The sequence below is a fragment of the Aquarana catesbeiana genome, linkage group LG04 (assembly GCF_042186555.1).
Source record: "Aquarana catesbeiana isolate 2022-GZ linkage group LG04, ASM4218655v1, whole genome shotgun sequence".
In the NCBI taxonomy this organism is placed as follows: domain Eukaryota; kingdom Metazoa; phylum Chordata; class Amphibia; order Anura; family Ranidae; genus Aquarana; species Aquarana catesbeiana.
In genome coordinates, this window is record NC_133327.1 from 443528922 (window position 1) to 443544256 (window position 15335).

Sequence of the window (15335 nt, forward strand, 5' to 3'; positions counted from 1 at the left end):
AGGCTTCTCACAAACTGCAAAAAGGGCATCTTTTGGCTTTCTTCTTGCCACTCTTCCAAAAAGGCCAGATTTGTGGCGTGAATGATTGAGTTGTTCTGTGGACAGATTCTCCCACCTCAGCTGTGGATCTCTGCAGCTCCTCCAGAGTTACCATGGGCCTCTTGGCTGCTTCTCTGATTAATGCTCTCCTTGCCTGGCCTGTCAATTTAGGTGGATGGCCATGTCTTGGTAGGTTTGCAGTTGTGCCATACTCTTTCCATTTTCGGATGATGGATTGAACAGTGCTCCGTGAGATGTTCAAAGCTTGGGATATTTTTTTTATAACCTAACTCTGCTTTAAACTTCTCCACAACTTTGTCCCTGAAACCAAGGATTTGGGAGGAGGGGCCACTAGGGAGAGCTCTCTACTAAATATATATAGTATTTGTCCTGCACCACATCCTAATTATATAATGCACAAAAAGCACCCTAACCACTAATTTAAAGGAATTTGACGGTACTGTTGAAATAAAATATCAATTTTATCGTACAAAGGTTAAAATCGTCTCAATGACATAGAATAGCATGTAAATACACAACACAATTGTAGGAAAAATTTCCCTGTGATATACATTTTATCATCACCCTACTGCAGCTGGGTGGTGATTGGCTCACGGTAACTTCACAGAAGGGCTTCACAGAACAGCTTTATTTATACTGAGATTAAATTACACACAGGTGGCCTCTATTTACTAATTGGGTGACTTCTGAAGGCAAATAGTTTCACGAGATTTTAATTGGGGGTATCGGAGGAAAGAGGGCTGAATACAAGTGCACGCCACACTTTTCAGATATTTATTTGTACAAAATTTTGAAACCATTTTTCATTTTCCTTCCACTTCACAATTATGTGCCACTTTATGTTGGTCTATCACATAAAATCCCAATAAAATACATTTACGTTTTTGGTTGTAACATGTCAAAACGTGGAACATTTCAAGGGGTATGAATATCTTTTCAAGGCACTGTATTTAATCCAAGGATCCCAGGTCTTGGCGATTTGTTATTGTGGAAAGTGCACACTATTCCTTTTTAAAATCATCCCCAATACAACAGCACTCTAAAAGGAGTGCTCCAAATGAAAATGCATACACTATCCAGATTTTAACGCCTCTCTTGCAGTTCTGCATTCACTGTAATCAGGGCAGGTTTCAGTATTAAATGGATTAGTGTCAAAACAACGTTTTTGGTTTTGTCTAAAACGATACAATTTTATACTTTGCTGGTTTTGTATTGAGTTATCCTTTCTAAATGCTATGCTTTTTCAGGACTTGGAAATTTCTGCAGAGTTTACTTTTTCTGCACCTGTGCGAGACCTGTTAACATACCTAAACGCAAAGAATTATGCAAAGGTAATACAGTTTTACTTTATCACTTATGTAGCATGTATTACATGGAAAATGTAGGTGACCAAGTGCCCGACAAAAATACCTTAGAGTTCTTAGATGCCCAGTGTTCAGGCTATGTTCAGTTGGGTGGGTACATAAAAGTTCCCCATTTTGTCTTTTAGAGGAGTACAGGCTGTCGTGCACTGTTGTAAGACACATTTCATTAGGCACATACAAAAATTATGTCTGCTAAAATACTAAGCCATTATGATGTATGTGAAGGTTGGTGTGTGAATGAGGCTTTTAGGCTTGTTAAAGCATGCAGCTTTGTATAGCACATAAAGCTGAATATTGGATTAGCTGCAAAGGCCACAAATCCATGTGAGTGGGAGAAATGTAATGTAAAAGATATAACATTTTCAGTTTGTTGCAATTAGCAAGTCCAGTTCAGCGTTTAGTATCCATTTAGATGTCATCTACAGCAACTACGTTTTTTTCACTTTGGCCCAGGTTCACACTGAGCTGCGGGAATGAAGCCGTGCATGTTCAGCTGAACTCGCACGATTTCACTCCCGCATGGCAGTCCCGATTTCGGCCGCTATTTCAGAGACATCTGTGCAGGTTTCTGCACAGATGTCAATGTAAATTGCAGCCCAGAATTGCTAAAAGTAGTACAGAAACGACTTTTTGAAAACGGTGTGGCGCCGCAAATGCAGCGTCGTACCGCTTAGGACGGTGCCATTGCCGCAGATTTGACATGCAATTTGACACGTCAGATTGCATGTCAAGTCGTACCAATGTGCACCAGGGCTAATGAATGATTTTTTTTTTTTTGTTTTTTTGCAAAGAAGTGCATATGCCTTTCATCCTAAAAATATTCTGACAATCTGTCATGATCACCTCCTAAAGGAGTCACATTTTTAAACATGCTATAATTGTTATATGTTATCTTTTAATGTGCATTTTGGTGTGTTTTACATCAGTTATTGGCTTTTCCACAAACTCCTAGGTTAACCACATAGATGATGAGTGCATGTACAAAACCAAGTTGAATAAATCTACAGAAACGTTAAGAGAAAGTTGTATTGGGTATGAAAATAAACTAAACAAGGGAGATTATGAAACTTTTTTTTCCAGTCTATATCCATGGGGCCATCACAAGGAGGCATCCAAACTCTGTGCTAGGTCTTGGTCAAATTGTACCTAATAGCACCATGTTTAAAGAAGTACTAAATTAATTTCAGCACTTTTACTTTGCTGGCTTAAACTGAGTTATATTTAAAACTATCTCTGTACTTCTAAAGCTTTGACTAAGGATGCAACTGCTGCCCCTCCCCTTGTACTTGTCTATTCACAGAAGCTTTGTATTTTGAGAATTTTTTCACAGAAAAATACTGTAATTCCTGGCATTCTTCTTTAGGTGAAACCTTATCTGATTTGCCTTTTTAAATAGACCGTGAGATTCTGAAATTGCATAATGACTAGAGGTCGACCGATATATCGGCCGGCCGATATATCGGCCGATATTTGGCTTTTTTTACTTAATCGGCATCGGCCGATTATGCTGATAAAAAAAGCCGATTATAACTTCAGCGGGACTTGCAAATGACTTCTGTAATAGAAGTCAATTGCAAGCTGTTTGAAGTTTGTTTTCTCTCCTCCTCTGGGCAGCCTGCCAAGTCTGATAAGAAGATACATTTGTATCTCTTCGGGTTCTTTTTATCAATAGACTGAACTCCGTGGAGAATTTCTCAGTTTAACCATTTAAAGACTAAATCTTTTCTGACACTTGTTGCTTACAAGTAAAAATCCTGTATTTTCTGCTAGAAAATCACTTAGAACCCCCAAACATTATATATATATTTTTTTAGCAGAGACCCTAGGGAATAAAATAGCGGTTGTTGCAATATTTTATGTCACACGGTATTTGCGCAGCGGTCTTTCAAACGCAATTTTTTTTTAAAAAATACACTAATTAAAAAAAATAAAAAATAAACAGTAAAGTTAGCCCATTTTTTTTTTCGTCCAAAAGTTTTGATTACTTGTTTTTGTGTATTTAATATTTAAGATATAGTTATTTTTTTTTAATCTAAATTCTACATACAAGTGAACTGATTGGAGGTTTGTTTTGTTTAATAAATGTTTAAATGTTAAAAAATTTTCTGTATCACTTATTACTTAAGGCTGCTTTCACACTGGAGCGGGCATGCGTTGACGGTAAAACGCTGTTAGTTTTAGCGGCGCTTTACCGTCATTTTAGCGGCGCTATTCGGCTGCTAGCGGGGCGCTTATAACCCAGCTAGCGGCCGAGGAAGGGGTTAAATGCGCCCATGAAGCGCTGCTGCCAAAACGTTATGCAGGTGCTTCGGCAGCGGTGCGCATTCATTTTAATGGGCAGGAGTGGTGGAGCAGCAGTATACACCGCTCCAAAGATGCCGCTTGCAGGACTTTTTTTTTTACATCCTGCCAGCACATCGCCTCAGTGTGAAAGCACTCGGGATATCACACTGAGACTGCAGGGGAGCCGTTTTACTGGCACTTTACAGGCGCTATTTTTATCCCTAAAAAAATGCCCCAGTGTGAAAGGGGTCTAACTGTTAGATTTTATGAGATGAAGGGGGAAAAAAAAAGAAAAAAAAAAAAAAATCGGCCTAATATATCGGCCCAAAAAAATCGGCATCATATATCGGCCATCGGCCACCGCGATTTCTAAATATCGGCATCGGCATCGGCCAGAGAAAAACCCATATCGGTCGACCTCTAATAATGACACTCGCCCTTATTCTCACATCCTTTATAGTGACCTTCTGTATCTACCCCTAGACAAATATGTAAGGTGCAGTAGTGGTGCTTCTGGCTTCCCAGAGATGAAGATGGTTTTGAGGCGGTGATATCAGAGAATTGCATAGTTGTATCCCGAATGGGGCCTGTAGGAGGCATTTTAGAAGATGTGGAGGAGGGTACATCGATCACCATTGAGGCTTCAACATCTGTTGTGTGGGGAAATATTTTGGAGACTCCTGAAGGAGTCCTTCAGTACCTTGTTGGATTAAACTGTATGTAAAGCCAAACCATGAACTTCTCCTGTTTGCTCTCTTTTGGCCTGTTTAATAAACAATTGGAAGCATTTTTGTTTATATCTGTTAAGTGCAAAAAAAAAAAAAAAACCCTGTAGCTCTTGTCAGAAATTTCAAGCTATCCTGTGTCCTATACATACTTGTGTTCTTGGGTAGTGCAGGCCATAGATGACGCATTTTTTTCCTTCCTGCAACCACGGCTTGCAGAACAGAAAATCGCTTGAATCTCCCATCAACACTTACCTGACACCAGCAGCCCCTCTCTGCTCTGTTCTTGGCTCCTGTGAGGAGGGAATGAGGGGCAGGGCCAAGCCAAGCCACACACAGCCCGGCTCGGGAGCTTGCCTGCATGAGTGCCCCCGGTGTAAGCTGGCTTGCTATGGGGGCACTCATACTTAAATCACTTTAAGTAAATACATATTGGTGATTGAAGTACGACCCAGTCTGAAGTGATCATTTCATTACTTTTTACACACTGACATTTTCCAAGTATGTCGTTTCCCTTGCCAGCTAAAAATGGTCTGTTGGGACAGAGGAGGAGTCAGGGGTAAAAGTTTGTTCCTAAAGTTTGTTTGCTGTGGCAGGAACTACTTGAACAGATTCTTCATGTACAGTCTTGGTCAAGAGGCTGTCCCCAGCAGCCCAGTAATGCCGTTAAGGGGTATATTAGAGCAGTGAGACTGGAACTCTCTCCCACAGAAAATGGTACTCTAGAAATCTGCTCTGTATGTTGGCAAGAAGATCAAATGTATATGACGTTTGGAAACAGGGAGTCTCTGAAATTCAGACTACCAGCAGAGTATGGGGCCTGCTGCCCAAAATGCTGTAATGAAAGTTTGCTGCACTTTGAATGATGATTATTTATTATTATTATTATTATTATTATTATTATTTATTTTTATTTTTTTTATAAACCTACGTCTATTAAAATGTTACATTTTAATGTATCGTTCTTATGTACATTTAAATCCCCTGTTTGTATAGCAATGTTGTACATTTGCTTAGGACTACAGTGTATGGTATTGTCTTTTCTCAGCCAGGTAACCTTTTACCTGATTATGCAAAAGCTCACCTTTGCCAAGATTAGACTGCAATACTGCCCTGGTCCTGAAGATTTTTAAAGGCCAAAACATATCAATAACGTTATTTATGTCCTTTTGCTTTAGGTCATAATTCCTACGCTTGAGAACCTGCATGTATTCGTACTAGATAACCTATCTAAAGGAAAAGCGGTTATTTTGCAATTGCTGAATGCTGCAGCTGGTATAGACTGCTCTAAAGACTGCGAAGATGTGGCATACGATGCCTTCCTCCTGATGACCAAGCACTCTGAGAGGGGCCAGGATGAAGAAGAAATTTGGAGTTCTTGGGAAGGACAGACCGTAAAAATCGTGCCACCAGTGGAAACTGCAGACACTCTGAGAAGTATGCAGGTATGTTTCAACATAAAGTCGTTTTCTTAATTCCTTCTTGACCAGGGGAAATGTATACTTTTATGACCAAACCAAATTTTGCAATTAGGTGTATGTTAATTTACTTAACATTTTAACTGCTTTTATGCCAATGAATTATGAATTTTGTGTTAGTTTCTGGTCCTCTGTGGACCAAGCTGCACATCTGTTCTCAACTGCTTTGAATGCACACAACCTTACAAAAACAGACTAGTTTCTCTTTGTAACCAATTTATCACATAAACTGAGCTGTTCCCAATAATCTCTGGATATAGCAGCAGATAGGCCCACGAACTGCTAATGTTCTCCTGACATGGCTTACTTTGGCCATTCATTGGCTGTATAATTTCTTTATTAACCATAGAATGCTCATTCAATTTCTCCAAATTTAGAACTCTTTTGCACTCATTAAAGGATACCTTTGCCTTTTGGATCATGATATATGTTCCACGTGAATTTAGAATGTTTAGGGCACTGGCAAACAGAAAAAAATCTAAGCCAGCCCCCATATGACCCCATCCTCCACCCAGCATGTCTTACTACTTTTCTAGTGTCCTAGGAGGTTGGGCACCTCTTTATTCAGCTCTGTTGAATAGATTTACGGTCCATTTCCAATACCCCTTTATAGTTGCCTGGTCACTTCTGGCTGCCAGAAACCCTCATCAACACCAGCTTGCCTGGGTTTTTGAGCATTTGAGGCCTTACGTCATATTGGGCATAGTTACATTACTGTTATGCTGAAGCAACATGGGACAGTCCTATGACCTTAGCCCATTCTCTTAGGGAAATTTACTTGGTATGCCCAAATGGACCTGATACCTGTAAACTGAACCTGGGACCCCTGTTTTTATTGGGTTGTTGTGATCTGAGTAATCCACTCCATCAGGCATCTACCATGTCCGTCGGGACCTTCCACTGTCATCCACCTGTCCACTTTGGACTTCTTTCCTGCACAGCTACTGGAGCATTGTGCCCACAGAAGTCCTAAGCATGCCCTGGTTGCCATCCCTTGCAGAGTCTGTCCTTGACCCTCCTGATCCCATAAATCAAATGGGCCTGCATGCCCTGTCACCATCTTACTCGGATTCAGAATCCCAACAGTCTATCTCCTGAGATACTGTTTTGAGGCACTGCTGCCTTCTGATGTTTACAGAGGGTTGTTTCAAAGCTTGTTGATCAATTTCATATTACTCTACATCAGCTTGCTGTTTCAGGCCTTGACGTACATATAGAAGGAAAAGGCAACCTGTGCACTTCTAGTGTAGTATGTCCAAATCTGTAAACATAATAATTGGATAGTGAAGTAAATGTACAAAAAATATTATTATACCTATATATTAATTCGTCTATCCCTATAAATTAGCTAGTCTATAAGAGTCTGATAAGCACAATGATATAATAAACACATCTGCTTAGTAAACAATGTTACATTTATTTCCAAAGAAAATAGGAATATACTAAACAGCAGATCTCTACAACATATAACAACAATAAATCATCAAAGATACTTATCACATTCTCTAGAATAGACACTTTGGCTGGTCTCCAGATGTTACAAAAAAAAGAGCTCTCTGTTCGAAACAGCCCTTTTTACAAACCTCAATCACACCTCATCCAATCCCCCTCCCATTGCCACCCAGCTCGGTTTTGGACGAATCAGAGTGTTCCTGGGGCATTCCTCCTCAACAGATTATATTACTGACCGTCCTGCTGTAATTGGCCTCTGGGGGCAGTATTGCCCATATCATCTCCAGGCGCTTGCTGGTCTTTGTTCTTTGTCATCAATTCTCTTGTCAGCCATGCTCTCTTTGAAGCTTGCTTGCAGAGTAGTTAATCAGGAATTCTCATAGACAGATCGGAGACAGTATTGTCATGCAGAGTTAGGCTTAATTAGCTACATTCCAACTTGGGGGCTTTATGTCAGTCCTACAGAGAGTGAGAATATCCTTACCCTTTAAAACTATGGCAACCTGGCTGATCTTTGGGAATAGGAAACAGATATGTAGAAAATCCAGAAATATGACATTGGACCATGTTGTCTTCCAACATATGCCGCTTTGCGCCCAAATGGGCGCATATCACCCTTCTTCGGACATGGCTCCTATTGAACAGTCCGTAAATGTCTTAACACGTGTCGCTTCCCAACATGTGTTTCCAAACCAGTACCTTTGGAACAGTCCATAACAATCTTATCGTGTTGCGCTTCTTAACACATGCTTCAGAAACAGCTGCCATGGAACAGTCCATAACGGTCTTAACGTGTTGTATTTCCCCACACGTGCTGCTTTGTTACTGGGTGACACACCAACATCATTTTTCTGTGACAGCTTCCATGTCACCATTCTGTGTCTTCTGTATGTTCTCCTTTCCCTAATCTTCAGGATGGGGTGCAGTACAGGCAAGGGGTGTCCATTCACTCACCAGCACACATTCAGAGCAACATATCAACCAGCTTTCAGATGCAGAGTCTCGAGGAGGGCCTTTCGCCCACATTACTAGCCTAAAATACACCTTTATCACACTATATCATAACATTAATCGACCCATTACCATAATATATACATATGATCCATCAAATTATGCATCCCGCTCCCAACCTCCTGTAACTCACTGTAGATACGGGTCGGGATTAGGCAGGTTTGCTCACAATGGCCTTTCCTACTGCAATTCTGGCACGTCAGTGGTATTTCAGGGTTCTGAGCTGGCAGCAAAGCCCTCTACCTTGTATGAAGAGACCTTACCGTCAATTCGTCCCTCAACTTGCATAGATAAATGCGAGACTTTCCAATATAAATGTCGAGTCCAACAACACATACTAACTTGAACCAATGACGAAACTGCAGCAAATAATGAGTAATACTACAACGGGATGTATCAAATAATTCAAAATATTGGCCTTACTGGAATGTCCAAATATTACCTCCCACCAAGACCCTCCCGAATCATTTTCTAGTTGTACTACCTCCTTTATTTCATTCTGATCATGGTAGATGGCTATAGTAGCATTATCTCTCTTGCAGCAGCATCCTCATAAGGCTCTCATCTCTATCCCAATCTGTTAACCATTCCTGTATCTTCCTTCCCATACTACCAAGGTTTAGGGCTCTCAGATTAACAGGGCGGTTACGGTTGACATCCACAGACAGATTGGCAATGTGCGGTACCACATAATTCCATTCCTGTGTCTGGATTTCAGAGACACCGCCAAGGGTACAAAATGCTCCTCTAGCTATTGTGAGGTCCACAGAACATCCTAGTTCCATGACTAACGTTACATTAGTATCCTTTAGGACAAAGAAACAAACTCTCCTATGTCCCAAATAATACACCGGTGTTCCCTTCCCGGCAATGTTCTCCCCATCCAGAACACAGTGAGGCATCTCCCCAACATTTCTCATTCACCGCCGTGTTTTGACCTGGCATACAAAGGACGTCATGGTCATGCCTCCGACAGAGGGAAATATCAACCTGCCTGCAGCTCCCATCCTCTCTGATCACATGTGGGTAAGTTAGTCTCAGATGCAACAAAGTAGAATCCCCAGTCAGGAAGCCCATTGATACCACTGCGTACAGAGAGTCTGCACTTCTGTATATGGGATCAATGAGGAAGCATAACATCTCTCATAATCCAAATTAGTACAGCCCATCCAGGCATTCGACCACCACCTTGGATTAGTGTAAGAGATGTGCTTTGGTAAAATCTTACTGAGCTGTGATGCTAACTCATAAGGCCATTGACCCTCATACAGGGACTGTACAATCAGCTTGATGTTGGTTGACAATTCCTCCTGTCCCTGCGTGCACGCCAGAGCCCATGACATATTTTTGCCCTGTATCACCACACTACCAACCTCTTAAAATGGCGGATAAAATCTTGAGCTACTTTTACCTGGGTATTTATGTGACATTGTTGAATGTCATTAATCTCTCTCTGAGCAACAAAGCCCTGCTTACTGTCTGAAGCTATGGCTGAGAGTTTGTTCCTCAGGAGATCGATGTCCACTCCATTAACAACACACATCCCAGCTCCTATTCCCCCCAATATAGTGCTGAATACATCCCTCCTCTTTTGGTTACTCCTCAGAAATAAGCGTCCTGCATTAACCTCATTCTGCGTCCGCACATCTCTGGGAGCAAGCCACTGATATACTGACCACACTTGATTCAGTGTATATTCAGCACATATAGGGTAATAGGATTTTATCAACCACTGCAAGACATTGAAGTGCCATGTGGTGAAGGCATACTGTACCCTGGTAGCCAGCGTTTGGGACGAGCTTAGATCTATTTGTAGTGGTTCCCCCTTCTCTAACGGAGCATGCCCCCGTGTGTAGTCACTGGCATTACCTGTGCAGGGTTTCAGCCTCTCAGGTGAGACATCAGCCAGGCGTATCTCCCCCATGTCCAGAGAGGTGAGTGAAAAAATAAAAAAATATATTTAAAAAAATATAATAAGCATGAGGGCTAGTATCATACTAGCACATGAAAAATATTGTAAATACGGAAACAAACGAAAAAGTTTTCAGTGCAAAAGGGCTAGTATCATACTAGCACATATGTGGTAACTCAGCAAATACTTATTGGTGACTCCAAGTAAATAAATAAATGGTGAACAATCCCACCGCCTAGTAGTACAAAGTGCTCAAACAATGAGTCATCAGTTCCAAAAAGGCAAAATGAAAAAAATTATACAAAATATAACAGTATAATGAAATGTAATAAAGTGCGGTCTCATGGGCACTAAATCCGAATAGACTGAGGAAACAAAATTGCCTAAAACATATAAAAAGCTATAAAATGAGTGACAAATACAGTGTGGGTACAAAAAAAAAAAAAACTGAGATTCCTTTTTTTTTGTTTTATATATTATATATTTTTATTTGGTTCATTTTTTCATTTTGTTTTTTTGGAACTGATGACTCATTGTTTGAGCACTTTGTACTACTAGGTGGTGGGATTGTTCACCATTTATTTTTTTACTTGGAGTCACCAATAAGTATTTGCTGAGTTACCACATATGTGCTAGTATGATACTAGCCCTTTTGCACTGAGAACTTTCTTTTCTTTTGTTTCAGTATTTACAATATTTTTCATGTGCTAGTATGATACTAGCCCTCATGCTTATTATATTCTTTTAAATATATTTTTTTATTTTTTCCACTCACCTCTCTATACATTTGAGCTAGCCCCTTCCCATTCCCTTTCCCCCCCTTCCCCCTTTTTATCACAGCGCAATCACCACTCACTTTATTCATACCACTTTTGTCTGTTTGGATCAGCCATTTAGGTGTTGCAGCAGTGCCCCTTAGAATAGGTATTTCTGACAGCGCAGGAGTTTCTTCATCATTTATCCCCATGTCCAATTCTGGTGTCCCACATGTCTAGTAACCGAGAGCTTCTCTGTAGGACTGATAAGACTGAGATTCCACCCCCACAAGAAATTTTCACCCCATTGATGTGTCATCTGGAGCTCCCTAGTTTGGCCAACAGACACCTTACTATGCCTAAGTATCAGCCTCCTGGGCCTCTGCATCCTATTACTTTGGTTATGCCGATATATGCCACACACAAAAACATATTTCCCTTCTTTCAATTCTTCGCCAAAAACCCCATATCCTATGTCCCTTGCTTCCGAAGGTTTGAATAGATTGGAATTTTTTCCTAACCAGTTTTTTTCATATATATAGTTGCAACCACAAACGGCTGGAGGGAGTCCGGTATGATATTTTGCAAGTCTTGTTTATACACAAGTCCTTGAGATGTTCAGTTAGGATTAAATCATCCAAAAGCAAAAGAAACTTTGTATTGCAAATTGCTATGGTGATCCCATTGGTAAGTCTCTGGTAACTTAGGACTCTCTGATATAATCTCGACCTTTCTCCTTCTCTCAACTCCCCCCTGCCTCCCCTTCTGCCCTAACAAGTCCAATATTGATGACACAGCAGAAGTGGATGCATAGTTTTTCTCAGGATTTTCCCTTTCAACATCATCCCCTCAATATTCGTCTGAATCAATTTGAGATGTTACATGGCTCAGATGGATCACCAACACGACAATTATGATCCTTCCATCCATTCTCCGGAGACCTTGCCAATCTTTGCTCCACCAGGACTCTGGAAAAACAAGAACAAGAGCGGAATCAATTCTTATCAGCAGTACCTTTTTTACATTGATCGGCATGAACCCACTTCTCTATCTCCCTCTTTTTTTCATGCCTTTTGCACCCTTATTGTCAATGAGCCGCTTCACCTTGACCACCTGATCTCTAAGGGTCATGGTGACTGTGAAAGGCCCGGTCCAGTTTGCATTGCATGAAGACTTGGAAACTAAGTTCTTCACCATAACCCTGTCTCCAATCTTCAAGCTAGTGGGAGGCCTTTCAGGCTGCTTTTTCTCGTTAGTTGCCATGTTGTTTGCAGCGAATTGCAAATATCCCTGTACCTGTTCCTGCAGCTGGACCATAAATTTGTCCCTTTCAGCACTTTCTCTCATGGGGGTACTCAGTTGTGGGTCTGCTGGATGGCTGAGGTTCATCCTTCTTCCCGTCGTTAACTGATATGGGGTTAATGATGCACCTTTCACTGCAGACCCTCGTACGGCCATCAGGATTGAAGGCAGATGAGTCAGCCAGTTCTTTCCTGATTGCTGTACCATCTTCTTAAGCCTTTCTTTCAATGTTCGATTCATTCTCTCAACCATCCCCGCAGACTGTGAATGGTAAGGTACATGGAATCTCTGCTCTACTCCCAGCAGCTCACAAATATTTTTCATAACCCTGCCGGTAAAGTGAGTCCCCCTGTCACATTCCAAGACTTTGGGGAATCCCCATCTTGAAAATACTAAGGAACAAAAAGCTCTAGCTGTGGCAGTAGCAGAATCTTTTCTCAGGGGTAGAGCCTCCACCCACTTTGATAAGACATCCACGACTACCAGTAGATATCTGTGTCCTCCAGGGGCACTTTGTAACGGACCAGCAAAATCAATCTGTAGGTTTTCCCAGGGTCCATTGGCTACCGGTACCCTTGCTAATACTGGTTTCTGCCCCTTTGGCCTAGGGTTCATTTGTGCACAGATCAAACATTCCTGCACTACCTGTGAGATTGTGTTTCCCATTGTCTCCCACCAGTATCTAGCTTGCACAAATTTCAAGGTACCCTGAACACCCATGTGGCCTGTTAACTTGTGATTTTCAAGGGCTAAATCCTTTTGATGCTGGGAGGGCACTACAAACCTTCGTCCTTCTGAAGTCTCTCTTAACAGTAGATAGTCTTCCAATATATAATTTTGGGGAGCATCTGCCGCTTTTACTCTAAGCTGCTTGATTGAGCTCAAGGCCTCATCCTTATTATGTTCATCTGCTAAACACGGGATAGGTGTCCTTATCACTGGCAAGAGTTCATGAGGACTTGCTTTCACCTCCTGCTCGTCAAAATTGTGTTCCTCCCAGGCCTACCTCCCTTCAGCATCATAGGGTGTCCACTTAACTCCTATCAGGGCTGCCTCCTTTGCCAGCTCATCTGCCTTGTTGTTGCCCATGGTAACCTCCTCTCCACCTCTTTGGTGAGCTTTCAATTTAATAATAGCCACTCTCTGAGTCTCCCCACTCGCTCTTTCCCATATATCTCTTAGCACTGCACTATGTACCAAGCCTTTCCCAGAGGCATCACTGAAGCCCCTTGACTGCCACAGAGGCATATATTCGGTCAAAGACCTTGTTACATAGGTGCTGTCAGAGAATATGGTTATGGGACCTAAACTGAAATGTGTGATGGCCTCTCTTACTACCTCCAGTTCAGATCTTTGAGCAGAAAAGCTTCAAGGGCATTTGGTCATGATTTTTTCATTGGTCTGGGGGCACCACAGGGCATATCCTGTGTGAAAACTTCCTCCCTCCCAATATCTTGATCCATCTACCCAGATTTTAAGGTCTTCATAACCTGTTGCTAACCTGAATACCTCCTGTGTTGGTCCGATGTAACTCCCCACAGTCATGCTACTCTCCCTCATATTGCATAATTTGTGGGAGAGTGTAGGTGGTATTGTGGGTCACGGTAAGGTTTCTGGGTGTTAAATCCACTAGCCATCTGGCTACCCTTTGGGAGGATACTCCACTGAGGGTACGTTCCAAAAGCATTTTAATCGGAGAATGGGGTGTCTGCAGAATGATTTTGCCAAATCCCACAACATGCTCTGTGTCGAGAACCGCCCAGTGTGCTGCCAGTATGTTTCTGACGCATTCATTGAATCCCCTCTCTACCGAGCTTAGGTACCATCAGTATCCAACAGGTACCCATTTGCCCTGCCTCTCCTGCAACAACACTGCTGTTGTTGCTATTGCAGAGGCATACACTTGTAGTGCAAAGGGCAAATCGGCATTCGGATTACTCAAGGCCGGGGCCTGCATCAGACTTACTTTTAGCTTGGTGAAAGCTTGCTCATGCTCTCCTATCCAGTCTAAAGGGTCTGTTTCCTTCTTGTCTCCTTCTTGTCTCCTTCTTGTCTCCTTTGAGAAAATCATGTAGGGGTCTTGCCTTTTCCGCAAAGCCTTCAATGAAGTCCCTGCAGAAACCGACCATCCCCAGGAATTGTCTCAGCGCAGTCTTAGTGCTTGGTCTTGGCAATTTCCTGATAGTTTCACATTTGTTTGGGTCTGGAGTCCTCCCCCCTGTTAAACTATCACACCCAAGAAACATACTGAATCCTTCTTCATCAATTGTGCTTTTTTGGGGTTTAATTTCAGACCTGCATTCTCAATTAGTGTCAGGAGCTCCTGCAGCAGAGCATAATGCTGCTCTTTTGTCTCAGTTTGAAGCAAGATGTCGTCCACATACTCAATGATGCACTCTGGCTCAGAAAATGTCTTCAGAATGTCTACCATACAGATGTGGAAGTATGTGGAGCTGGATTTGAACCCCCGTAGCTAATCGACAGAATGCATACTGTTTCCCCTGAAACGTAAAGGCCAGTTTGTATTGGCTATCCTCATGTACGGGAATTGAGAAATAGCCATTTGATATGTCAATTGATGAGTACACCTTTGCTGAAGGTTTCAGTGCTGTTATCTTGTCTGGCATCTTAGCAACAACATTTGTAGTAGATGGGGTGCATCTATTTAGCGCACGGAAATCTAGGGTGGGACTCCATCCCCCCCTCCTTCTTTACTGGCCAGAGGGCTGTATTCGTTTTAGATTGGCACTCTTTAATTAATTACATTTTGTGCTAACAAATTCCTCACTGTGCTCTCTATGTATGGAATAGATTTGGGTGGAATTTTGTACTGAAGTGGCGGATCAGGGCCCTCAATTTTAACAATCGTGTTTGAAACTCTACCACATTGCGCTTTAGACATTGCCCACACTTTGTTGCCACAAGATTTTAGCCAATACTTGGTCCTATGTTTTCAGCAGTGCCTGTGGGTCAAGGATTTAATTTGTTTTAAC

At 41.8% G+C, this 15335-nt stretch overlaps 1 protein-coding gene across 9 annotated transcripts in view; it reads left to right on the forward strand.

Annotated features, from left to right (window-relative positions):
• The window catches only part of MAP3K4 (mitogen-activated protein kinase kinase kinase 4), a 257666-nt gene that overhangs the window by 123924 nt on the left and 118407 nt on the right, over positions 1–15335 (forward strand). For all 9 annotated transcript variants that reach the window (XM_073627458.1, XM_073627459.1, XM_073627463.1 and 6 more), the window contains exons 9-10: positions 1308–1391; positions 5611–5877. In XM_073627458.1, coding sequence (XP_073483559.1) covers positions 1308–1391; positions 5611–5877 — 351 coding nt within the window. The remainder of the gene's footprint in view (positions 1–1307; positions 1392–5610; positions 5878–15335) is intronic.